The sequence below is a fragment of the Vigna unguiculata genome, chromosome 10 (genome assembly GCF_037176805.1).
Source record: "Vigna unguiculata cultivar grain cowpea cultivar isolate G323 ecotype 2 chromosome 10, ASM3717680v1, whole genome shotgun sequence".
In the NCBI taxonomy this organism is placed as follows: domain Eukaryota; kingdom Viridiplantae; phylum Streptophyta; class Magnoliopsida; order Fabales; family Fabaceae; genus Vigna; species Vigna unguiculata.
Genome location: NC_140801.1, coordinates 47952447 through 47979513, shown reverse-complemented (window position 1 = coordinate 47979513; position 27067 = coordinate 47952447). Strand labels below are relative to the sequence as shown.

Below are 27067 nucleotides of genomic sequence, written 5' to 3'. Positions count from 1 at the left end.
AATATGAGATTTCATTGCAAAATTCCTCCCTAAAACCTTGCCATGTTCAAATAAATTAGTTCTTTGACTAGCTCTGAAATTTAATTCAATAATCAAATTTGTATTAAATATTACATGGTCGTCCAATTTACTTGAACATAACTATTTCACTCATCAATATATTACAACAATGCACTAGAACACCCATTTTCAATCTTCATTCATAAATTTAGTTTAGGCTTAAATTTCTTCCTCTGACTTTTTCAGAATTTATGAATAACATATACCTATTTTCTCTTGCACCTTTTTGTTTCTACTTCACTTCCTTCTTATCTCTTTCTCCCTCGTCATTCCTTTTTTTAACTGATATAACTTTTTCTTCCTTTTTTATTTCTTTCTTTTCCTTTTTTATTTCAGTTTTACCTTGTTGTCGACTTCCCAATACACCCAAGCAAGGGATGCATCTTTGACATATCCAGAATTGAGAGAATAGGCTTTTTGTCAAAGCATCTTTATTGTTTGTCAGAGAAACCCTCAACAAGTCTAGTGCCTGACCAAAATAGATACAATGAATGTCAATTATAAGTTGAAAAGTATTCAAGAGTTGATTGAGAATATTACCTCATGTGACTTTCTGACTTTAATAAAATGTTCCTCCAAATCATTCAAATTCTCAATCCCAAGCTCTTTCAAATACGAAATGCTAGAAGAAGCCGTCATTGGTTTCATTTCCAGATCATCGGTCACAAGAAATAGACATGGCCTCTTCATAAATCCCACACCAGCTTCTCTTGCTCCATCAGAAGATCTTGGGTCAAAAAGTTTCACTTTTTTTGGATCTCGTAACATTTCTTTTTTCTTTGAAATCATTGTACGCCCCTCGTTATCTTTCTCCACTACAGGGCCATACCAATACTGAGGAGAATCCTCCTCTCCTAATGGATTGCTCTTACAACCAAAATGAGGAGCAACCTTTATATTCAATAAAGATTCATTTGATGATCTTACAAACCATGATGGATTGAGATGCTTCACACTTTTGTACAAGTTACGAATGCTTCCCAAACACAAATTTCCTTTCATAAGCTTCACAATAGATCCAATAGGTGTTGTGAGGAAGCTGGCTAGAAGGTCAACAAAACCTGCATCTACTTCAGCAAACAAAATCTTGTTCTCTGATTTCCTCACCATTACTTTGATTTTTACATGTCCTTTGGAATGAATGGGACCGGTGTTTTGTGAGGAAGAGTATTTCTTAGATCCTTCATTTTTCAATAACACATCACTCAGAGGACATTTGGAGATTAAGGCTTGCTTTAGTATGCTCAATATCTGAAAATAGCACCAAAATCGAAACCATTAAGGAATTCTAGGAAGGTTTATCAGTTGAGCAAATCGGAAAAATGTCTTGAACTGAAAATATCTTAACTTTATGCCACAAAAAACATAGGGTTAAATTAAACTCGAGAGATTTTACCTTCTTATTTTTTTACAAGTTTGATTAGAAATGTATAGCTTAAAAACAATTACCTCCTTGAGGCCAACATTTTCAGATTTTTCTGTGAGCTTGCTGATGTCTTTGTGTCGATGCTTGAGAAACGTTTGAACAGAGTCACCTACAGAGCTTCGGAGCACTCTCAAGTCATCCAAGATCAAGAACATGGCATCTGATTTAACAAAAACACCATTGTCCCTACCTAGCTCTTCCTTGGATTCTTCCAGCAACTTCGTTTCTTTTCTCATCAATTTCCCACACTGGCACCTTCCACCATCAAAGGTACTCAGCAACAATTCTTTTTCCTTTGAACAGCTGTGACACACGAAATACCTGGTGGGTTCTGTATCATCCACTTTCACTTTTAGTCTTTGGCAAGAACTCTCTAACGGGTTGCGCGGAGAATGCAACATTTTCTTGCAGACGTTGTTCCAGAAAACATTAGATTCCAATTTATCAACACTTTCGTAGAGCTTATTGATGCAGCCAAGCTCTATATGTTGCTCCAACTTGTTTCCAAGCCTAATAATAGTTCCCAAAGGAAGGGTGAGGAAACTGAAGAGAATATCTACGAAGTCCCCACTTGCTTCTGCCACAACTACACGATTTTTGCTATCGTCCACCCAATATGTCAAAGGGATTGTTACCTCTTCGTTGGAAGACATAACTGAAACATAAAACTAGAGAATATTAACGAACTATTCAAACAAAACATGTACGATTTTGGTGAAATTTCTTATACCTCAACTCAATTGTTGCTTGGGTTGTGTTCCCTACGCGATATTTTTAAGAATTATACTTGTGGGTGTATTTTTAAGGGGCAATTTGATTTTTGAAAGTTTTTCTAAACCAGAAGGAGATGAATTAGTCAACTCATTCTACCCACTCTCCCATGAACAAACTCATAATAGAAGAAATATAATACTTAAAATTAGTAACATTACAACTAAATCACTCACGAAAGAAAGAAAAAAAATTGAGTAACAACAGCACAACGGATCCGGAGAGACTTTGATTAGAGGCAAGAATAAAACCCCACATGTTTAAGTAATCATAAAAATTACTTTGCTTCTAGAGAGAGAGAGAGACAGAAAATTTTGAAAAGCAATGGAGAGATGATGAACCCAGATTGAGAAATGTAGAGACTAAGAGGAAAGAAACATTCTTAACTAATATAATTTCTGCAATTGAAAAACTCTTATAGAACCACTGTATGTTTAAGCTATGAATGAGAGAATTCATCAGAAGAGGGAAATCAACCAAAAGCTTTTGTTTCCTCTAACTCCAAAATTCATCTAATACGAATCAGATAAAACATTCTTCTATATGTGTGTATTACGGAATAAGGCAAGTTTGGTATGAAATGTTGATCTATAAGAATAAGTATGTTAAAGTCGTTGAAGAACCTGTTTTCTCCTATGGCCGCAGAAAGAATTCAGCACATATCTGCGAGAGTTGACCTAAAGCCCCATAGGGATGAGTAAAACTTCCAAAGTAGACCGTAAAATGCTTTACAATTATATATTCTAGATCCTGATACATATTTAATTAATCTTTAAGGACAACATGTTTTATTATAACCCAAAAGTTATTCTCTCAGCTGCATTACCTTTGATTTTTCAACTTTGCAAGTAGAGATGTCAAAATGGGTTTCAATCCGTGAGTCAATCGGGCTCACCACGGGTTCAAGTCGGGTTGGGTTGAGAAAAATTCAACTTTTTCAAAAGTGGGTTGAACTCAACCCGGCTCACTTAACCCACCCGTTAAACGGGTTCGAGCCGGGTTGAAGGTGGGTTGGTCCACTTAACCCACCAACATTTTTTTACAATTTTTTTTTTATTTTTTTTTTAATTTTCTTTTAATTTTTTTAAAATTATTTACTACTCCAATTATATTTGTTCACAATTTCATATTTTTGAATGCTAGAATGTTGTTTAATTATATTTGAATTATTTGAATGTTTAATTAATTTGATTGTCAAGTTATATATATGTTGATACTTTAATCTTTATAGTAAATTACTCAAGTAACCGTTTTATAAACAATTTTTTCTAAATTAGCATGAAAAAAATGTATAGTTTTTTTTATTTATATTTTGCTGAATAGCATGACAGAAAATTTGTAATATTAGTCATGCTTTCTTAGACTAATGGATACTTTCTTGGAAATAATTCTTCATATATTGGTGGTGAGCATGATCAAAACATTGATTCTTGATTTTACTATGATTGTCATCTCATGGGTTACTTAAAAATTTATTTAAATATTTGAATAATAAAAAAAATAAATAAATAATTTTTTTAGGTGGGTTGGTGAGCCAACCCACTTAACCCACCAACCCGTGATGGGTTGAGCCGGGTTATAAAATTTCTGGCTCACCAGAAAGTGAACCGGGTTGGGTTCACTCATTTTGAACCCGGCTCGTGGTGAACCAACCCATGTGAGCCGGGTTGGCTCACTTTGACATGTCTATTTGCAAGTGCAGAAGCGAATATAATAATGTATAAACAATGGCAATAATACCAAAATTAACGCATTATTGGTTGTTGGCTGTAACCAGACCTTATAGCAAGTGAACACCAGAAGTAATTTGTAATTAAAGGTCTATGGGTGTCAATGTCAAAGTAACAAAGGATAAAAAGCAGAATCACATAGCTTGTCACCACACAGTTTTAGAGCAATTCTTTCACATCTTTATTCTTTATTTTGCTCATGCTCATAAGTTTTCAGGTAAAAAAAAGTTTCAATTAGTCCACTTGATGCCAAAATATTCTCGCAAGGAATTAGGAGACCTTCAAATCATAATATGTTCTTTTTTTATGCCAAAACTTATATTGATTATTTCTTTTAATTGATCAGTACTTTATAATCATGAATTCTAATTCTAAGCTTAAATATTACTTTGATCTTTATTTTTGTCTGATCAATATGATCCTCTTTTATTTTAGCATGTTGAATAAATTTAAATTTTTAATAATTTTTGTTAATTTGGTGTTGACGACATTTAAATAGTTAATAATATATAATCGGAACGTGTGAGGTGTTAGTTCCTATTTTTTGTTATCTTTTAATTATATTTTAGCTTGTTTATTTATTATTTATTTTTTAATTTAAAAAAATATTCACATGTTAACTTAACATAATTTCATGTGTCACATGTCACTTTAATTGTGTCATTATTGATTTTTTTCGATTCAATTTATATATTCATTATTTTATTTATTTTAGTTCTAATTTTATTTTTTAAATTAAATAATTTTATAACCAAATATATATATACTCCTATTTTTATTAAAACAACTTTTATATTAAATATTTATGAAATTCAATTCTAAATTATTAGATTTAATTATGAAGAATTATTATTAAGTATTTCTATAATTATTTTTAAACCAATCCTATTTTTAAACAAAATTCTAATTATACTGATATTTCTAGTTGGTATATGTTTTTAGTAATTTTTAGTACATGTAAAAAATGGGTTGGTTTAAGAATAATTCTAAAAACATTTAATAAAATATTTAAATTTTTATAATTAAATCTAATACAATCATGGATTTAGTTACTACTTGTATCATAAATACAATCACAAACTTGGTTACAAATTCGATCACAAATTCAATCACAATTTTACTCAAAAATCTGATTAATTCTATAATAAATTCGGTCACAAATTCAAATTCAGTCATATAGTGATTATAAATCTATGACGAACAAAATAATGACCGCTTTTGTTGGTTACTAAATGGGTCATGTTTCCATCGACCAATTTTAGTCATTGAGTTGTGTTCCCTACGCGATACTTTTAAGAATTATACTTGTGGGTATGTTTAAGGGATAAGAAAACATGATGAGAGCGTTGTGTATGCTCTTGGAATTAAGGAATCTGCGAAGGAAAAGAAACAGTTTGGTTCTTCCAGATGCTTTTAAATTTGAAGTTCTATAATTTGTTAAAGCAAATTCAGTTTTCAGATCCATTTTCTTTTGGATTATAATTAGATTTTTAGAAGTTTTTCTAAATTAGAAGGAGATAAATAAAGTCAACTCATTCTACCCACTCTCCCATGAACTCACTCAACATCGAAGAATTATAATACTTAAATTAGTAACATTGCAACCAAATCACTCAAGAAAGAAAGAAAAAAAAATGAGTAGCAAACAACAGCACAACGGATCCGGTGAGACTTTGATAAGGGGGCAAGAACAAAACCCTACATGTTTAAGAAATCATAAAAAATACTTTGCTTTCAGAGAGAGAGGAAGAGACAGAGAAAAATTTAAAAAGTAATGGAGAGATGATGAACCCAGATTGAGAAATGTAGAGAACAAGTTCATGATAGAGGAAAGAAACATTCTTAATTAATATAATTTCTGCAATTGACAAACTCTTAAAGAACCACTGGATATGTTTGAGTTATGAATGAGAGAATTCATCAACCAAACAGCTTTTGTTTCCTCAAACTCCAAAATTTATGGCAACAGATTGTGTAGATGATTAATAATGAAAAGCATCCAAAGCAAAAGGGTTACATTATATACACGAGCCTTGTTGGATTTGAACTGTTCAAAAGGATACTTGGTGTAGATGCAGCACTAAACCAGACAGCATAAAAGTTGAAGTTGGAAAGCAAAAAATTCATCTAATTCGAATCAGATAAAACATTCTTCTGTGTTTATCAGATAAAACATTCCTCTGTGTTTTACGGAACAAGGCAAGTTTGGTATGAATATCCAACTATATAAGAATAACTATGTTTAGAACGTTGAAACGGATATTGAGTGAGAGCCCTATAAAGATGAGTAAAACTTTTAAAGTAGCTTATATATCCAGATCTGATTCATCAGAATTGTCTAAAAATTAGTTTCCTTTGTTCAGAACGCCGGTTTGTCCAATGAGAAATTGTCAGATTTGTCCACTATTGTAAATTGTCCAAGTGTGAGTCAAAGTCTCTTATTAGATAGAATAGACAAAATTAAACAATATATAAGAATAAAGACCTATAATACCATTATCTTAAGGTTTTGGTGTAAAAGTGGTGTCAAATGTCTTATATATATAAGACTAATGTCATATAACCATATGAAACCATAATCTTTCAATGACTATGATTATAAGCCACCATATATATGAATATATACATATATATATATATATATATATATATATATATATATATATGTTAGTATCGAAAGTCTTTCTAACAGTGTGGGTCAAGTAAGCGTGTCCCGTTAAGAAGAAGACGGTACAAAAAAGGGCAGAAAAGGAGTACTCGTAGTTGGGCAGCTTCCGCTGGAGGGGGAGTGTACCAATGTAACAAGTGGTATCAGAGCCTGAACAGATAGTAGAGTCAGTTACTCCTGAATTACCGACTAGAAGGTCTAGCAGAACAATTGTAGCACCACAAAGGTACTCCCCTTCATTGCATTACTTGTTGTTGACTGATGCTGGTGAGCTAGAGCATTTTGCTGAGGCTATGCAGGGAGGTGAATGTATTAAGTGGGAGCTAGAAATGGAAGATGAGATAAAGTCTCTTCAGAAGAATAAGACATGGTCTTTAACCAAGCTTCCAGAAGGAAAGAAGGTTTTGCAAAACAGGTGGGTCTATCGGTTAAAAGAAGAACCAGATGGCAGCAAACGATATAAGGTCAGACTCGTAGTGAAAGGGTTCCAACAGATACAAGGAATTGACTTCACAGAAATTTTCTCTCCTGTTGTCAAGATGACTACCATCAGAGTTATCTTGAGTATAGTAGCTGCAGAAAATCTTCATTTGGAGCAGTTAGATGTGAAAACTGCTTTCCTACATGAAGATATTGAGGAAGAAATCTTTATGGCACAACCAAAAGGTTTTGAAGTACAAGGCAAAGAGAATCTTGTATGCAAGCTTCATAAAAGTTTGTATGGGTTGAAATAAGCACCGCGACAATGGTATAAGAAGTTTAATGAGTTTATGAGAAACTCAGGATTTCACAGATGTGAAGAAGATTATTGTTGTTACGTGAAGAAATATGTATTGTTGTTACGTGAAGAAATATGTTGATAGTTATATCATTCTTGCCTTGTATGTTGATGACATGTTGATTGTTGGTGCTAATATAACAGAAATTGACAGATTGAAGAAACAATTGTCAAAAAATTTTGAAATGAAGGATCTTGGTCCAACCAAGCAAATTCTTGGTATGAGAATTTCCAGGGATAGATCTAAAGGTATTCTAAACTTATCTCAGGAAAAATATATAAAAAAATTGCTTAGTAGGTTCAATGTTGAAAATGCTAAAACCAGGCTCTGATACCACTTGTCAGGTTTTACAGAGGGGGTTTCATTGGTGTTGTTCTCCCCAGTGAAACTCCTCTGTAAAACCTGACAATATATATAATTCAACAGTGATATTAGAGTTGATGGTTCAGAATGACTGACCGCATCCCGGTCACTAAAAAATATTGAAATGGAGGTATGAATCGTTGATTTATAAGAATAAGTATGTTAAAGTAGCCGAAGAACCTGCTTTCAGGAGTTGAAAGGGGTGTTACTTAAAGCTCCATGAGTAAAACTTCCAAAGTAGACTGTAAAATAGTGTATTAATGCTTTACAATTATATATTCTAGATGCTGATACATATCTAATTAATCTTTAAGGACAACATGTTTTATAACCCAGAAGTTATTCACTCAGTGCAGTAGCGAATATAATAGTGTATAAATAAAGGAAATAATACCAAAGTTAAAGCAGCATTATTGGTTGGCTGCTGCCAGTGAACACCAGAAGTAATTTGTAATTAAATAAAAGATTAATTATTTTTTAAACTTTTAACAAAATTTAGAAATTGTTTAATAAATGGTTTTATTAGATTGATTATTAAATAAATTTATATTTTTTAATTCGGTATTTTCTATTAAGTTTTTTATTAGTAGAGGTGATGTGATGGTTAAATGATTCAAATAATTGTTATTTTGTCATGTCATCAAAATTATTCTCACATGTTATTTTATTATTTATTATTTTTATATTTTTATATTTAATAATTATAAAACTTTATAAATTTATAATTTCATAGTTAATATTTTAATATTTTAATATTTTATAATTTTATTTTTTAAACGTAGTTAGTTTTAGGCATAAATTATAGGAAAGGATTTGTTCACCGTTAAATTACTCATGGTGTTAGATATGTAAACAATTTTTTTGAAAATTTTTAAAAAGACAAAGTCAATTTCAATATAATGCTTTTAATCGAAACCTTTCTCATTTCTCACGATTTCAATTATTTTAGTTAAAAGTCATTACATTGAAACCATGATATACGATGACTCTGCCTTTTTAAAAAATTATAAAAAAATCGTTCATATACTTAACGACTTTACTTTATAATTCGTCATAAATCAGCATGACTTTGTCATATCTATAATTTAACGGTCAATCAACCCTTTTATATAATTTAAGTTTAAAACTAACCCTGACCTAACAATGAAAAGTGTGATTGATATACGAAAAAAGAATCTATAAATATAAATTTTAAAATTTTAACTTTATATTTGAGATAATGTGATCACATTATAGAAATTGTGGTTGGAGGCACTGCTGCAATTAGGAATGGGCAAAATGTACAAATAACTAAACTATTGTTAAACAAAACTATAATTCAACTATTCGAATTGTTTAAATAATAATATACTTCATACTTTATTTTAACTATAACTTATGATCCAATTTATTTCTAATAGTCTTGTCTAAGAACAATTGAGTTTTTAAAAGTTCAATTAATATAACAAACAATTTAAATGCAGTTTCCTTTTTGAATAATGATATGTATTTTTATGCAATTGAGTTTGATATTAATTTAGCTGAGTTGAACCATGATAATTACAATACATATTTCAATTGTGGCATAGTTAAATTACTTTATGTATGCACCTAAAATAAATTTCAACTACTTTGGGTAATGTACTTACAACCATTTTAGAATAAATTTGAGGTTTAATCATTGATTACTTTATTGAGTGGGTGAAAGGGTGACCTTTTTATTACTAATTCAATGCATTATTCTTGGCTTGGCTGTCACCAGACCCATCACAGGTGGAAAATTTGAGATAAAGGCCTTTCGCTCAATACCTTTTCTTTTTCTTTACTCTTCTCTTGTCTTCTTTTTCTATTTCATTATTCTGTTACACTGTATCTCTGTCGCTTTTTTTCTCTCCACTTCTTTTTAAATTTCTAATTCCATTTTTCATACATTCTAAAAGCAGATTATGCGTTTGAGCAGCAGATATATTTTGAAACATTTCTCTTTTTACCGAGAGCTTGAGGTGACTCTTCATTCACGTGACAAGATCAGGATATTTTTCTAAATTTTGATGTGACACTTCAGACTCTCAACTACTTCTAAGGGTTCAAACACGAGAAAAGATTTATCTGTAAAAAGACTTATAGACTCTCAATTCAATAATAGAGTAAAGATATTTTGTAAGAGAGAATGAAAATATAAGAGTATGTATATCTTTCGAAATACTAACTATATTTATAGGATCTTTTGAATATTAGATCCATGTGATAAAACATGTAACACAAAATTAAGTAATGTAAATGAAATAATGTCTTACTTTAGTAATAATAAATAATAATAATAATTTTTTTTAGGTAATGGATATTTGTGGGTACGGATAATATGATACATACAATTCATTACTAGCGGATAGTAAATATTCATGGATACCAACTATCCGTCACGGATACTCACGGACACGAGTATTTTTACGTTCCTTAGAGTTGAGAGTGTTTTCTGTGTGTTGTAAAAGTTTGCACATAGTGATTATTCCTTGGTTGTCTTTGGACAACGACCTTGATTTTTTGTTTGTATTTGGAATTTTCAAGTTATATTCTTGTTTTTTTTTTTTGTGTTAATAGGATGATTTTTAGGGGTAAAGACGATAATATTTTTTATTGATGACTTCTTTTTAATATTTTGATTTGTCGTTTATTTTTATCATGTAAAAGATTATTTTGATGTTTTTTATATAATTGTTTTTATTTTATATCACTAGAATTGTATAAAAAAAATCATTTGTTGTAATATAGTAATTTAATGTCATTGTCATGAATCTTGTTTATCATCATCCAACATATATCGAAGTTCAAAAGGTTTAAGATCTATGCTAAATTTCAATTATTATTAGTTTAATCTTTGTTTTTTGTGTGATTTTATTCCAGTTGTGTATTATAATTTTTATTAGTAAAAAAGAGATTTTATTAGAATTTAAACAATGGGAGTAAAAAGACATTTAAATATTTCTAAATTTGATTATCTAGATCTATTTTCTTTTTGTAATTTAAAAAAAAAATTTAATTTTTATCAACTTTATTTCATTAACTGCACAAATTTAATAAATGTTATGGCCTCGTGAAATTTTGTTTCTCACTCTAACTTGATTTGTATACAATTATAACTTCTTTATAAATATTTTATATTGAAGAATAATTTTGATATTGAATATTTGATAATATTACGTTTCCTTTGTATTTTTTATAAAAAATAATTAATTGATATTGAAACCATAATAAAATAGGTATAGGTATAAGTACGAGTACAAGTGTATACCAATTATCTGGTGAGGACGGGGATCAATCAAAAATTTCATACTCGATGAGTTTAGGTATGGAGAGAAAGATGGTATGGAAATAAAGATGATTTTTTTTTTTGGAGATGAGTATGAATAACGAAAGTCGTCTCTGTCCCATCCCAATAACACCTCTAGATGAGATAATATTATTTTATAATTATGATTTTTTTTTAAATTAAAATTCACAAATGTATATTTATTTAGAAATAAAAAAATATTTAAAAATAAGTTAGTAATAAAAAACGAGAAAAATAATTATTTTGGATAATTAAAAATCTAAGAAGTATATAATTGAAAAAAATAAATTTGTTAAATATTGTTTTACTACTTTGAATACATTTAGAAGTAGATATTTTGACTATGTAAAATTATAGTATAAGTAGGTGAATGTTATTTTGGATGGACATTAATAAAAGTGAAATTAAACAAATAAATGGTTATTTATTGGAAAACATTCCCAAAACAAAACATTACAAAAAATTATCCAAAATGTACATTATTGCCCTTAAAGTCTATAAATTAATATATTTATTGGAATGCTACAATATATTTGCCCCTTCAATCTCATAGGTCAACAACACTACAAAAAATATCTTAAGGAGATAGTTTTGTACACTATCTAGCTTCTTTAGTTTCATGATAATTTCACACAATAGCCCTGCAATAATGTATTGAGGATGGCAACAATGATTGCAACTTTAACGCAATGTTGGTTGGCTGTTCCCTGACCTTATAGCAAGTGAACACAACAAGTGGAAAATGCGAGATAAGAGGCCTTTGGCCCAATAACTTTTTTTTCTTTTCTTTTTCTTCTTTTCTTCACTTGTCCCTTTCTTCTTTTTCTTTATTTGTCTTTTCTATTTCAGAGTTCTATTAGCACGTGTCTCAATCTATTATTTCTCTCCATTTTTTTTTTAATTTCTAATTCCGTTTTTCATATATTCTAAAATCTTATACTATTGTGTAAATCTTTTTGCTAGTTCTATTAGTTGACAAGAGTTATTCTTTTAATTAGTTTGTTTTTTGTTTTGGATTCGTTTCACAATGTTTAACTAGGATTTTGGATTTGTTTAATCATTCTTTTATACAACTAACTATCCAATAGGAAAACTAACTTGATTTGTAATTGAGGTTTTATATTTGAGTATGAAAATAATTATAGATTAAATTTACTGTTTTCGTTGATTTTGAGTTTTATATTGTATCGGAGGAGTTAAGTTTGCAACATTCCAATTTTAGCAACTAAAAAGAATAATAATAAACTAGGATGTTGCATCATAGTATTCAAAAGAGATTGTATAAGATATATTAATATAGTGTTACAGAAGATAGGACTCTAAAAATATATTATTTATACAAATCAACTAAAACTAACAAAGCTCTATAAACATGTTAACCATTTACTCTAACTCCCAAAAACCTTTCACTAGTCTAATGGATGGTTCCTCATCCTCCAAAAATGCTTCTAAACCTGTAACATCATTTGCTCCCACCGAATAGGTAATCGTCGCAAAAGAAAGACAAACAACAAGAGACATAGAGTGCAAGGGAAAGCTAGTTTATAACATAAATAATCATATAACAGTTAAACTTGTTACATTATAAAATAACATATTTCAAGCATTCATAAAAAGAAATAACCACGAATTATAATATCTTTTTCCTTTTCGAATAAAGCAAATAAAGCAAGTGATATAATTACAGACTCTCTAAACTCGATTATCCGAATTATGCACTCGATATAGAATTCTAAAGAAAGTATGCATCTTGGTTTCTAAAATCTGTAGAGTCTAGACACAAGGGGTTATCAGCCAACCACACACAAGGTTAATCCTCTAATGTCTCAGGCCCAATACGTCCCAAGATTAGGACCTCCTGCCACTTTTACCATATAATTCATTCTACTCTACTTGAGTGTGAATGATTATTAGAGTTCAGTATACTTCCTTTATCTAGACATCTCATATATTAAGGCATATACTAACCATACCATCACCAAGAGTTTCCCATAAAACTCTTTTACCAATAACATTCCACTAATTCTCTTTTATACTCATAACCTCATCATTTTTCCATAAAATATAATCTCACACCATGTTTCTCATATCAAATAATCATACACAACTCATTCTTCATATTCACTATAATTTTCATTTTTTTAACTTTCATTTTTTACTTCTTGACCTAATTTAGTATAAATTATTGATATTTTAAAAAAATATAAATATAATAATACATTAATCAGTAAAATATTAAGCACGTCAAAAAATAATAAAAGAAGGAAAAAAAATAGAAATTATAATATCTTTGTCCTTTTCAAATAAAGCAAGTGATTGCTGATACTGTACTATTCTTTTTCTGCCATTATCAGTGCTCTCTTTGCAGCTTTATTCGGAGTCTGGTTCAGTTGCCCTCATTGTGGTCAAGTAAACACTCATGAGAACTTGATACGTTCCCTTTGAAGTTCAGGTTTCTCTCGGTCGTAGTCATCTTCCTCATTTCTTGTTTCTTGTTGTAAATAATTAATTATTTACGCAAACATTTACAAATAGATCAAGTGCATCGCTTAACGAAAAGATTATTTTCCCCTCAATTCAGTATAACACCGATAAAACCTCTCTCTCTCTCTCTCTCTCTCTCGCACACACACACACTGGTGAAACCTTCTCAGAGAGAAGTGAGTGAATATATATCCTTTAACTCAATAGAAAAAAGTCAGTGGGGATCACTTTTATAATATTCTTCTCTTTCTCATATGCTCTCATTATTCTCTTGCAGTATTGCTCTGTGTCACGGTTTGGATTGGAACAATAGCAACTAAAGGCAATCACAACTTAAGGTAATCGAATTCCAATAACAGAGGTGTTTTGTAGCTTATATATATATATATATCGACTCATTGTTTTTTCAAGATTTTAATTAAAAACATTGATCCATACAAAGATGAATATTACTTACAATTATTTGGATCTTATTTCAAGTGTTAGCAGAAGTAACTTCTAAACGAGGGGAACGTTCGGAAAGGGAAATGGTTGAGGATGATGAATCAGAGGTTTCTTATTCTTAGTACGTAATTCTCACACTCAAGGTTAGAGATCCCATAACACTACCCTTTCCATGGATTCATAGCTGAAATGATGATTTTTTTTCCCACGTACCACTATTCCTTGTTTGATTTACAGGCATAGTATACTGTATACTGTGTACAATAATTATACAGATAACACACTTTTGGAATGAAGTTTGGAATTTGGTCCTTAAGGATCTGAATTCTGTGGTTACTTTTTTTTTTATTTATGTTTTCAATCCTACTCGAAATTCATTTATTATGAAACCGAATTTTGAACTGGATTTCTTTTATCATTTTTTTAAAATATGGATGAATAAGAATTTTTGAATTTTTATTTAGAAATATATTTAATATCGTATATTAAGTTAATTTAAGTGTAATTTGAAAATATAAAAATAAATATAGATTTTGTGTATGGAAGTATTGAAAGTATATTGTGTATTAAATTTTTTTAAACAATATTGTATGAATAAAAAATTATTTATAACTTCGACTTATTTTTTTATTTTAAATATTTAATAAACATAAAAAAATAAATAATATAACATCACCTCAAACATTATATATTAATTATTTTTACTTTTTTTACTTTTATTATAATTCATAATTTTTAAAAAATTACTATTAAAAAAAATTAATACGCAACAAATTAAAAGAAAATTATATTTACTTTTATATTTTCAAATTACATCTTAGATAACAATATACAATACTAAATCTATTTTTTAAAATAAAAATTAACATCTTATTCATCCATTTTCTAAAAAATTGAAAAAAAAAATCCAGTTCAGATCACAAGGCGTTATCATTTTCAATGCAACTGATTCCATCATCCATTTCTTTTCTTCATTTTTCTTCTCTAACTACAATCTTATGGGATCAGAATCTTCAAAACAAAACAAAATGATTAACTTCCTTTTCATTATTTTCTCTACCACAAAATTCTCCATCCGTGTAGGTCTCCTGACTATTTCATTGTGGACATTCGTTTGTTGGTTAAGCTAATTGTTGCTCACTTTGCACTTGCATTATTTGTTATTGCCTCCCTTCTTCATTATCATCATCAACATTATTATTACCATCAAAATCATTATTATCATCAATATCGACTTGTAATTGTTTTTCAACTAGTTTTTCAACTAGTTTTTTTACTCGTTTTTCTACTCGTGCAACACAGAGAGTTTTTTTAGATATAATATTTTTGGTAATAGCAAGGGAGTTTTTGGATATTTAATAATCTTAGGACGAAAATATGATGTCTTTAAAAAATTGTGAAGTGTATAAATAGAATAAATCAATTTAGAATGTAATGAAAGTGGTATGTGAAGTTCATATTTTATTTCATTCTATCTTTTGTTGTCTATTCTTTTATCTGCAACAACCAACAACAAAAAGATGACTAATACACTTTGTTAAAATAAGAATAAAAAAATAATAAATTACATGCCTATAATGTCTTTTTTATTAAACAACTTCATAAATTCCTTTTGTACACAATGTTTATTACTTCTTAATTCAACCTTTGTTGTATCATCAGTTTTCCTTGTAAGCCTTGGATTTTAGGCAATGATTTTGCTGCAGTGCAGAACAAAACAGAAATAAGTTGATCTATATTTATACAAACGAATTAGTTCAAATCAAAATAAAAAATAAAAAATTATATACCTATAATGTCTTCTTTGTCAAAGAGTTTCAAAAATTTCTTTGTACACAACGTTTTTAGTTGTGTTCGTGACATTTCCATCTTCATCCAGTATAAGTATTTTCAATCCTTTTTTGGTTTTTACTCTAGAAATAGCAACATATAGTTGGCCATGTGTGAATACAGGTTGTGGAAGATAAAGGCCGACTCTAGAAAGTGTTTGTCCTTGACTTTTGTTAATCGTCATTGCAAAGCATAAGGATATCAGAAACTGTCTTCTTTGAAATTTGAAAGGCAACCTTGAATCAGATAGCACTAAATCCATTCTTGGTATAAAAATCCCAATTTGTGATATCGCAAATTTCAAATCGAAAACCGTCTACATCCCAATTTTAGAAACTATCCTCATTGAAGACTAGATCATGAATAAGATTGTACAATTTGTGATATCTCAAATTTCAAATTTATTGTTTGGATAAAGTAATTTAATTTCTATTTTAATTCAAAATTCTATTTTAAAGATATTTGGATAACTTGACTTTACCCTTCAACCTAATTCAACTTAGCTTGTCTTTCGGTTCGGACCGACTCGTCTCAACCTCCAGTCTGGATCGACTCCTCTTGACCTTTGGTCTAAACCGACTCAGCTCACACTTCGACTTGGACCGACTCAACGTGTCCTTCAACATTAGTCAATTCGGTTAGACCTTCGACTTGAGCTGACTCGACCTAACCTTCAGTTCAAGCAGACTCGAGTTGACCTTTGGCTCGACTCGACTCAAATCAACCTTTAGCCCATGCCAACTTGTCTCGAGTCTAGGCTCGAGACTACTCCTTTCGACCTTTAGCTTGGACTAACTCGACTTGACCCTCAACTATGGCGTACCTAGCTCGAACTTTGATCCTGATCGATTCAGCTCGAACTTCGGCCTTGACCGACTCAACTTGACCTTCGTCTTGTGTCGACTCCACTTGACCTTCAGCCCGGGACTACTCTACTTGACCTTCGGCCCGAGCCAACTCTAGTTGACCTTTGGCTGGGCCAACTTTGCTTGACTTTTGGCTCAGACCGACTTGGCTCAACCTTCGGTCGGGCCGACTTGGCTTGATCTTCTACCCAGGATGACATGGCTCAACCTTTAGTTTGGGTCAACTTGTCTCGACCTTCGGTCTTGGCCAACTCCTCTCTACCTACGATTCGACTGACTCATCTACATCTTCAGTCAGGATGAATTGTCTCGACTTTTGGCTCGAGTTGACTAGACACAAACTTAAGCCTGGGTTGAATCCAATTGACCTTAAGTTCAAGGTGTTTCATCTCAACTTTATTTGTCTCGATCGACTTGTCTTGACTTTCAGTCTGACTGACTCGTCTTTACCTTCAACCGTGGTCTAGTTGTCTCAACCTTTGGTCCGACCAACTTATGTTGACCTTTGACATGTGTCCAATAGACTTGAACTTCAACCTACATTACTCATTTTGTCCTTCGATTCGACCAACTAGGCTCAACCTTTGTGAGTGGAGTAAAAATGAGTAGAATTTCAAATATTTTGTATTTTGAGAGTATTTAAAATTTTTCTATTTTATTTATTTGAAACATTTTTCAAAATTTCTTTTTAATTATTTTATGGATAATGATACTTTAACCTATATTTTTTGATCCATTTTTAACCTATCACTCTTATCACCCTTAGATCATCACATCACATCACTCCAAAAACTTAAAATAGATGATCTAAAGGTGATGAGAGTAGTGGATTAAAAATGGGTCAAAAAAAGTGGGTTAAAATATCATTTTCCTTATTTTATCTAAACAAATCATCTCAACGTAAAACTCTATTGAAAAGAACCAAGCACAATGGAGAGGCAGTTACCATTCACATCTTACGCTCTCCTGCATGCCACCCTCTTAGAAACAAATTTATATTTGTCGAAGGTCAAATATTCATTTACACTGACTGCATGATTAGTTTCTCTGCAAATAATGTAATTCTGAAAATTTTTCAGCAGAACTAGTATACGCAAAATCTTTTTTAATATATCAAGAAAATATAAGCCATAAATAAGAGAAATAAAAAATGATAATATATAAAGAACAAATATAATAGAACATGAATTCAAATCCACTTATTTATTTGAAGGCTGGAAAAGAGTTGTCTTCTTTTTCTATTTTGTTCAAACAATGTAAAATCGTGTAATTTTGAAAGTATTATAAGTCAGTAAAGTTATATCAAATCTTACACATTTATAAAATTATTTTAAATATTTTAATTTCTTACTACATAAATTCTTAAAAATTGAAATTGCAAAATTTTAATCATTTTAAAGTCTTTAAAAAAAATTAAATAAGTGTATTACTCACATAGTCCTTTAAAATTTTCAACACTTTTTATTTATAATATTACTCACATAGTCCTTTAAAATTTTCAACACTTTTTATTTATAAAAAAATACCATTTTAAAATAACAATCCATTACGTTTCTAACTAACATTTTTCCAATTCTTAAAAATTTTCCATACCGTTATAAATTGTAACACAACTTTGATTGGTTTTATTTTAATTCATGTACATATGATTTTTTAATTGATTAAACAATATCCCCTCTTCTTAATTAGTTATTGACCGATATGTTTCTACTCTATGTTTGTTGGGAAATAGATGTAATTCGACCTTGTACAAGACAAACAATCTTTGGAGATGGACTTTTTGGGGCCTTTTGGCAAAGTTGTCGAAGGAGTGATTGATTTTGTGTCGAAAAATGGTGTTCGACACATGACTTACATAGTCCATTACAATGAAAATGTTCGTGAACTGAAGGATAGTGTCAGAGATCTTAAATTTGAAAAACAAAGGATAATTCACCAATGTGAAGAGGGTACAAAAAATCTAAACAACATTGAAGAAAAGGTTACTGAATGGGTTCGAAAAGTGAGTGAAATTGATACTACAATAGAGGTGTTTGAGAACGATGATGGCCACACAAAGGCCCGATCACCCAATTGTTTTGTTTTTCCGTACTTGTGGAATAGACATAGGTTGGGAAGACAAGCATATAAGGAGAAAGTGAATGTTAAAAGGCTAATTGATGAGTCCCCTAAAGTTGATGAAGTTTTGTATAGGCAAAATGTAACATCTAATGATGCCACATTGTCTAATTGTGGTTTTGTAGAATTTAGTTCTATAAAATCCACAATGGAAAAAGTAATGATCGAACTTCAAGATTCCAGTGTGAGAATGATTGGATTGTATGGGCGAGGGGGTGTGGGTAAAAGCACTTTAGTCAAAGAAATTGCAAGGAAGGCTAAAGAGAAAAAGTTGTTTGATGTGGTGGTTAAAGTAGAGATAACAGCTGACCCCAATCCACAGAAAATTCAGGAAGAAATTGCTTACGTGTTGGGTTTGAGATTGGAAGGGGAAGGTGAAAATGTGAGAGCTGATTGTCTACGAAGGAGGCTAAAGAAAGAATCAGGGAACATCCTTTTAATCTTAGATGACCTTTGGGACAAATTAGATTTGAACAAGTTAGGGATTCCACTTGATGATGATGAAGATGATGATGATTTTAATAGTGGTAACAAGGATCTTAGTCGCCAAAAAAATAAAGATAACAAGGATCCTAATCAGAAAACACAAGAAAAAAAAGATGACAATCGCACAGCGTTGAAAAAAGAAAAATTCCTCGGTGGTCACAAGGGGTGCAAAATTTTGCTAACTTCAAGGGATAAAAAAGTGTTATGTGTTGAAATGGATGTAAAGACAACTTTTTGTGTAAGGGAATTAGATGATAAAGATGCTTTGATTTTGTTTCAAAAGTTGGCCGGAATACATAATGAAATGTCTAGCTCTAAACAAGAAATTGTGAAGAAGTATTGTGAGGGCTTACCCATGGCAATAGTTGTAGTTGCAAGGGCATTAAGAAACAAGAGTGAGTCAGTGTGGGAAGCAACAATAAAAAAACTTAAAAAGCATGAATTGGTGGGAGAGGGGACATCTATGGATATTTCAGTGAAGATGAGTTATCACCATCTTGAAAATGAAGAGATAAAGTCCATTTTTTTACTCTGTGCTCAAATGGGTCGTCGACCATTAATTATGGACTTAGTGAAGTATTGTTTTGGTTTGGGTATAGTTGAAGGGGTCTCCTCGCTTTGGGAAGCACGAGAAAAAATTAAAACGTCAATCCAAAAGCTAAAGGACTCTGGCTTGTTATTGGACGAAAGTTCTAATAATCATTTCAACATGCATGGCATGGTTCGAGACACTGCTTTGTCTATAGCACACAAGGATCACAATGCTTTTAATTTGAGAAATGGAAAACTAGATGACTGGCCCGAACTCGAAAAGTGCACTTCAATTTCTATATGTAATAGTGATATCATTGATGGGCTTCCTGAAGTCATAAATTGTCCTCAACTGAAACTTTTCCAAATTGACACTAATGATCCATCTTTGGAAATACCTGAGGGTTTTTTTAGAAGAATGAAAAATCTGAATGTTTTAATAATGACTGGTTTTCGTCTTTCGAGCTTACCATATTCAATTCAATGCCTATTAAAACTCAGAATGCTTTGTTTGGAACGATGTACTTTACATTGCAACCTATCTATAATAGGAAAGCTGAAAAAATTAAGAATTCTCAGCTTCTCTGGATCTCTACTTCAAAATTTGCCGGCTGAGTTGCAATGCTTGGATAAGTTACGAATGCTAGACATCAGTGATTGTTCTGAATTGAAGATTATTCCACCTAATCTTATATCAAGTTTAACATCTTTGGAAGAGCTATATATAAGAGAAAGCTTGATCAAAATGTTGGCGGACAGAGAGACAAACAAAGGTCAAGATTTGTTTCTTTCCGAGCTAAAGAATTTACATCAGTTGAAAGTGGTTGAGTTAAGTATCCCATGTGTTTCAATTTTTCCCAATCACTTGTTCTTTGACAAGTTAAAAGATTACAAGATTATGATTGGAGACTTTGATTTTTTTTCTCTTGGAGAATTTAGGATGCCCGACAAGTATGAAACATTGAGAGTTTTGGCACTGCAACTGAAGGATGACACTAACATTCATTCCCAGGAAAGCATAAAATTGTTGTTAAAAACAATACAAATTTTGTTGTTGGGAAAGATAAATGGTGTTCAGAATGTTGTGAATGAGTTGAATATAGATGGATTTCCAGATCTGAAACACTTATCCATCATAAATAATAGTGACATCAAATATGTCAATTCAACAGATTTGTGTAATTATGTGAATGTTTTTCCCAATTTGGAATCTCTTTGTCTCAACAATCTGGGGAACTTAGACATGATATGTTACGGTCCAATTACAGTAGTGTCATTTGCCAAATTAAAAACCATCAAGGTCGAGATGTGTTACCGACTGAAGAATCTTTACTCCTTGGACATGGTTAAGTTTCCTACTGGTGCACAAACATGTGAGATTTCTGAATATAATTCTGACATGGATAAATTTCTTTCTAGTCTAGAAATAATTGAAGTTTCTGAATGTGGATCTTTAAAGGAGATCCTTCAAATACCAAAGCATTATGGTAAGGTTGAGTTTCTTAAGTTGCACACTTTGACACTCCGACTATTACCATTATTTACATGTTTCTATACCAAAGTGGAGAAATTTTGCTGTCCGCATCTAACAGAGGCTCAAACTACAAATAGGGGCCTCATAGAACTTAGTGAAGAAGATGAACAAAGTGATAAGGAACCTCCTCTTTTTGGTGAACTGGTATGATATTGTATACTTTTCCTATAATTTTAAATTATTAGTTCAATTGTTTTAAATATATTAATCGTGTTACGTGTTTGCAGGTTGAAATTCCAAACTTAGAGACTTTGAATTTATCCTCACTCAACATCCATAAGATATGGCTTGACCAACACTCGTCAAGTTTCATCTTTCAAAACTTGATAAAATTAGTTGTGAAAGATTGTGATAAATTGACATATCTATGTTCATTGTCTATGGCTAGAAGTTTGAAGAAGCTGAAAAGCCTTGTCATAAGTGAGTGTCCAATCATGGAGAAGATTTTTAAGACCGAAAGAAATAGTGCAGACAAGGTGTGTATTGGCATAAATAAGTAAATGTTCTTAGTTGACCTAACATTAAGTTTACGATTCTTGATCACACTTTACCTTGTGAATTTTCATTTAGCTTCTATATGTAATAATAGTTTGTTTTCAATAAAACGCAGGTCTGCATCTTTCCTATGTTAGAGGAAATCCACCTTAGCAAAATGAATAGACTAACCGATATGTGGCAAACTAAAGTGAGTGCAGATTCCTTTTCTAGTCTCATTTCTGTGAAAATTGAAGAGTGCAATAAATTAGACAAGATTTTTCCAAGTCACATGGAAGGATGGTTTGAAAGTTTGGACAACTTGAAAGTTTCTTGGTGCCAGTCGGTGGAAGTGATTTTTGAAATCAATGTTTCTCAAGAAATAGATGAATTTGGAGGAATAGACACAAATTTGCAGGTAATTCTTCTTGAAGGCCTCCCAAATCTGAAACAATTGTGGAGTACAGATCCAAATGGAATTCTTAACTTTAAAAAATTGCAGACCATAGAGGTAGGTAGTTGTGATGAACTTAGGAATTTGTTTCCAGTTTCTGTTGCCAAAGATATTCCAAAGCTTGAACACATGTCAGCATTAAATTGTGAGAAAATGGAGGAAATTGTTGCAAGTCAAGATGCATCAGAAGCTAAGAAAGATCTATTGGTGTTTCCTAAACTAACCTCTGTGAGATTATATGATCTACCAAACATGAAGTATTTCTACAAGAAGAGATATCCTATAAAGTGCCCAAAGCTGAAGGAGTTGAGTGTGAGACAATGTGTGAAGCTTAAAACATTTCTCAAAGATACCATTAAAACAACAAACAAAGAGCAAAATTTCGTTTTCTCAATTGAAGAGGTAAGCAATACTCTATCTTTGTCGGAGTTCGAGAAAAAAAACTATTGAAATTTTTATTATATGTTTGGTAGAAAATAAAAAGACACAAAGAAAAAATAAGTAAAAAGAAAACGAAATACGTGAGAACTTAAATGAAGAAAAAACTATTTTGTTGGAGAGAAATAAAAATAAAAATTCACTTAATCTTTTATATTATTTACTTTTATTTATTTTATTCTTTTAGGTATTCCCCAACTTGGAGCACATGGAAATTGACTTCAAAGAAGCACAAGAATTGTTACCGAAGTACCAAATGCACCGCCTAAAAGAACTTAGTTTGATTTCGGTCGAAAGTGTCGATCTTCTCAACCAGTTTCCATACAGAGTACCAAATCTGGAAAAGCTAAAATTCGACTCCTCTAATTTTGAAGAGTTAGTGCCAAAAGCAAACATTGGACGACAAAAAGGATTAGGGATTGTATTGCAGCTGAAGGAATTAGTTTTCTTGAATTCACAGATAAAGGATCTAGGATTTGAACGAGGCCAACTTCTACAAAGACTAGAGCTTTTGAGATTAGAAGATTGCGACCAATTGAGTAATTTGGCTCCTCCCTCTGTATCATTGACTTACTTGACATATTTGGAACTGAAGTCTTGTGGAGGATTAAGAAATTTAATGGCATTTTCCACAGCCAAAAGCATGGTCCAACTCAAGACCATGAAGGTAATCGACTGTGCTGAAGTAGAGGAGATAGTAAGCAAGGAGGGAAGTGAAGAAGGCAAAGTGATGAAAATTGTATTCAGCAAATTGATTTCTATTGAACTTGTGGGACTAAACAACCTCACAAGTTTTTGCAGTCATGAGGAGTGTGAATTTGTATTCCCATCACTAGAAGTATTGATTGTTAGAGAATGTTTCAAGATGAGGAAATTCAGTGAAAGAGGATCAGTAACACCAAAGTTGAAAGATGTATTTGGTGTGGAAGGAGATGAAAAAGCCAAATGGCAGTGGGAAGGTGACTTGAATGCTACCATACAAAAAATTTTCAGTGATAAGGTACTTACTTTTTCGTTTATTTGATACGATTCATCTTGATCTTATGAACTTTTCTTCTGTCCAAATGATTGGAAATTATAAATCCTTGATTTTTCTTATGAACCATGATTGGAAATTATTAATCTTATGAAAGTGTTTCTTTAACTTTGTGGGAGAGAAAAATTTATGGTTAGTTGGATTCAATTGTCTATTTTAAATTTGGAGAAGCAATTTAATAATTTGGCTGATTTTTAGGTGACTTTCACGTACACCGAGTATCTGAATATTGAAGATTATACTGAATTAATTGAGCAACTATGGCACGGTAGACATTGGGTGCAGCAAAACAGGTTTGGGTATTTGAAAAGGTTGAATGCATGGGGATGTGATACTCTGGTGCATATAATTCCATCTCATTTGCTTTCCTGCTTTCACAATTTGGAAGAGTTAGATGTATGGAATTGCAGTAATGTAGAGGTCATATTTAATATCGCTCACAACAACAGGATGGCAAAAGCTTCCGGAATATTTAGTCTGAAAAATTTGTGTTTATATAACCTACCAAAACTGGAGCATCTATGGGACGAGGATCCGAAGGGAATTATTGACCTTCATGTGCTAGAGGAAATGCGGGTTGAATATTGTAGGAGTCTTACATGTTTGTTTCCAGAGTCGGTGGCCAAAGATCTTACCGGACTTGAGGTGTTTATGGTAACAGAGTGTGAGCAATTGGAAGAGATATATAGGAAGGACGAGACGAGTGGAGAAGAAGAAGGATCAGCACAACACTCTATGTTTCCTCGTCTCACCACATTTACGCTTGAACAATTGCCACGCCTCAAATACTTTATCCACTGCTCCAAACAACAGGTAACAACTCTCACATTCAAAATTATTTCAAGTACATGGATATATAATATTTATTGTTACTCTTATTATTTCAATTTTATATTATATAAATTTTATTGACACCTTATACTAAATAAAATATGATTAGAGGAATAAAATAGATAATACACAATAATATAATTTTACTAAAGGAAATTACAATACTCTTGTACCTTTTATTTTTTTATCAAGCATAAAAAAGAAAGTGATTTTGGGGTGCTCCTTTTTGTAACAAATAAATTAAACACTAAATTTCACCTTTAACGAGATTTCTTATTCTCTTTTAATATACCAATTTGTACAATTGTTTCGTGTATAGACTATTAATTAAATTATTATAAATATTGATAGGTAAACATTAAATGTAGTAACATGTCCTAGGTAAGTGCCGTGTTAGCAGAAGAATTTTAGAAAGGTGCAGAAGTAAAGAAAGCGTCGGTATTGATTGTGGCATGCACTGAAATACCTTGTTGAGCGTATATTACGTCTTGGAGTCTAGAATATGTTTTAGAGTCTACAGTGCCGGATGTAGTTGAAGGGCTCATATCTTAGGGCATGTAAATAACCATGTACTATTTATTTGAAAGTTGCAGCGAACATAATATACAAAGTGTTCTCTCATCACCGAGTTCTTATTTTACATCAACCGATTTGATTTATCAACAAATTGACATCAGAGCTCGAGAGTTTGAGTGTATTAGAAAGAGTGTTTGAGAGTAAGAGAGTTTGAGCGAAATGACCAATCTTGCTAACAATATGCTCCTGTCGAAGTTATCAAAAGACGTCAGCTATGATAATTAGAGCTTGCAGATGAAGACTTTCTTTGGTTCCCAGGAAGTGTGGGAGGTGGTTGAAAATGGGCACCAAGAACTAAAGGATGTTGGAGAACTGACGATAGCCCAACTTGCTACGTTTAAAGCAACACAGGCAAAGGACAAAGCGGCTCTGACATGTTGTATCGAGTTGTTGATGAGTCCAGCTTTGAGAAGATAGTGAATGCTCAGTCTTCAAAAGAAGCGTGAAATATTTTGCAGAAGACATACAAAGGGAACAATTGTGTGAAGCAAGCCCGACTTCAAACTTCAAGAAGAATGGGTACGAGCAATGTCCTTATGAACACACTCTTTACATAAAGAAGAGTGGAGAAGATGCCATGTTTATTGCCCTATATGTTGATGATCTTATATTAATGGGGAATAATGCTGAGCTGATTGAAGGGTTTAAGGAAGATATGATGAAGGAGTTCGAAATGACCGACTTAGGTCTTATGAAGTACTTCCTTAGCTTGGAAGTCGCTCAAGGAGAGAATGACATCTTTGTGTCACATGAAATGTATGCCGAGGAGGTCTTGAAAAAGTTTAAGATGACAAGTTGGAACCCGATTTCCACCAATATGGAACCCGACACAAAGCTTTCTAAGTATGCAGATGGAGATTGAGTTGATGCGAGCAAATACTTAAGTTTGATTGGAAGCCTTAGGTACCTACAAATACCAGACCGAATTTAATGCTAAGTGTTTGAATAGTACGTCAGTATATGGAGGAGCCGAGGTATACTAATTGGAAGGCACGAAAGAGAATTCTAAGGTACATGAAAGGAACTGTGTCGCTCGACCTAATGTATACCATGTCAGATGATTACCAACTAGTCGGCTACTCGGATAACGACTGGTGTGGAGATATTGATGAGTGTAAAAGCACGTCTGGATGTGTATTCTTCATGTGGAACACAACGTTCACCTAACTTTCAAAGAAGCATCCCATTGTAACATTGTCAACATGTAAAGCCGAGTACATTGCAACATTCTAGAGTGCTTGCCATGTAGTTGGCTTAGAAACCTTCTAAGCATGCTAGAGTTAAATCAAGAAAAAGGGATTGTGATCCGAGTTGATAACAAGTTGGTCATTGAATTGGCGAAGAACCCGGTCAATCACGAGAGAAACAAGCATATTGATGTTTGGTTTCACTTTGTCTGAGAATAAGTAAAAGAAGGAAATGTGGAGTTAGTGCATATCAAAAGTCGAGCACAAGCTGCAGATATGTTTACGAAGCCACTGCCGACCACTTTGTCCGAGAACAACAAGATGATACTTGGAATGAAGGACAAAAAAAAACATTTAAGTTTATAGGCGGATTTTGTTGGGTGAACATTAAATGCAATAACGTGTCCTAGGTAGGTGTCATGCTGGGAGAAGAATTTTAGAAAGGTGCATAAGTAAAGAAAGCGTCGGGTAATGATTGTGTCGGGTAATGATTGTGGCATGTACTGAAATACCTTGTTGGGTGTAGATTACGTCTTGGAGTCTAGAATATGTTTTAAAGTCTAGAGTGCCTTTTGAGATTTGGATGTAGTTGAAGGGTCATCTCTTAGGGGCCTATAAATAACCATGTATTGTTCATTTTAAAGTTGCAGCGAGCATAATATACAAAGTGT

The 27067-nt window shown here is 31.8% G+C and overlaps 2 protein-coding genes across 13 annotated transcripts in view; one reads left to right on the top strand and one right to left on the bottom strand.

Moving 5' to 3' along the window:
* Positions 1-51: 51 nt before the first annotated feature.
* LOC114167268 (uncharacterized) lies at positions 52-6267 on the bottom strand. Of its 3 annotated transcripts, XM_085667556.1 has the most exons (5): positions 6231-6267; positions 2881-2931; positions 1510-2141; positions 601-1311; positions 52-529 (listed from the first exon to the last, which is right to left on the bottom strand). In XM_085667556.1, the coding sequence occupies exons 3-5, from the start codon at positions 2137-2139 to the stop codon at positions 293-295; spliced, it is 1578 nt and encodes a 525-aa protein (XP_085523682.1). In that variant the 5' UTR covers positions 2140-2141; positions 2881-2931; positions 6231-6267; the 3' UTR covers positions 52-292. The 3 variants fall into 3 exon arrangements, with proteins under 3 accessions (XP_085523682.1, XP_027908104.1, XP_027908106.1); XM_028052303.2 differs by lacking the exon at positions 6231-6267 and having other exon boundaries at positions 2881-3037; XM_028052305.2 differs by lacking the exons at positions 2881-2931; positions 6231-6267 and adding an exon at positions 2217-2855.
* Positions 6268-13404: 7137 nt separating this feature from the next.
* The window catches only part of LOC114166777 (uncharacterized), a 28257-nt gene continuing 14594 nt past the window's right edge, over positions 13405-27067 (top strand). For 2 of the 10 annotated variants that reach the window (XM_085667733.1, XM_028051596.2), the window contains exons 1-8: positions 13405-13559; positions 13869-13929; positions 14072-14178; positions 18464-21544; positions 21628-21876; positions 22011-22730; positions 22954-23766; positions 24001-24615. In XM_085667733.1, coding sequence (XP_085523859.1) covers positions 18503-21544; positions 21628-21876; positions 22011-22730; positions 22954-23766; positions 24001-24615 — 5439 coding nt within the window. In that variant the 5' untranslated portion in view covers positions 13405-13559; positions 13869-13929; positions 14072-14178; positions 18464-18502. The other 8 variants (XM_085667738.1, XM_085667735.1, XM_028051599.2 and 5 more) reach the window with 8 other exon arrangements.

Bases quoted from the DNA above. Each gene is read 5' to 3' on its own strand.
- LOC114167268 (XM_085667556.1), bottom strand. From the start codon at position 2,139: ATGTCTTCCAACGAAGAGGTAACAATCCCTTTGACATATTGGGTGGAC. The intron at 1,312-1,509 runs GTAATTGTTTTT...TGCTATTTTCAG, and splicing joins AAAATGTTGGCCTCAAGGAG to ATATTGAGCATACTAAAGCA. The intron at 530-600 runs GTAATATTCTCA...TATTTTGGTCAG, and splicing joins AAGTCAGAAAGTCACATGAG to GCACTAGACTTGTTGAGGGT.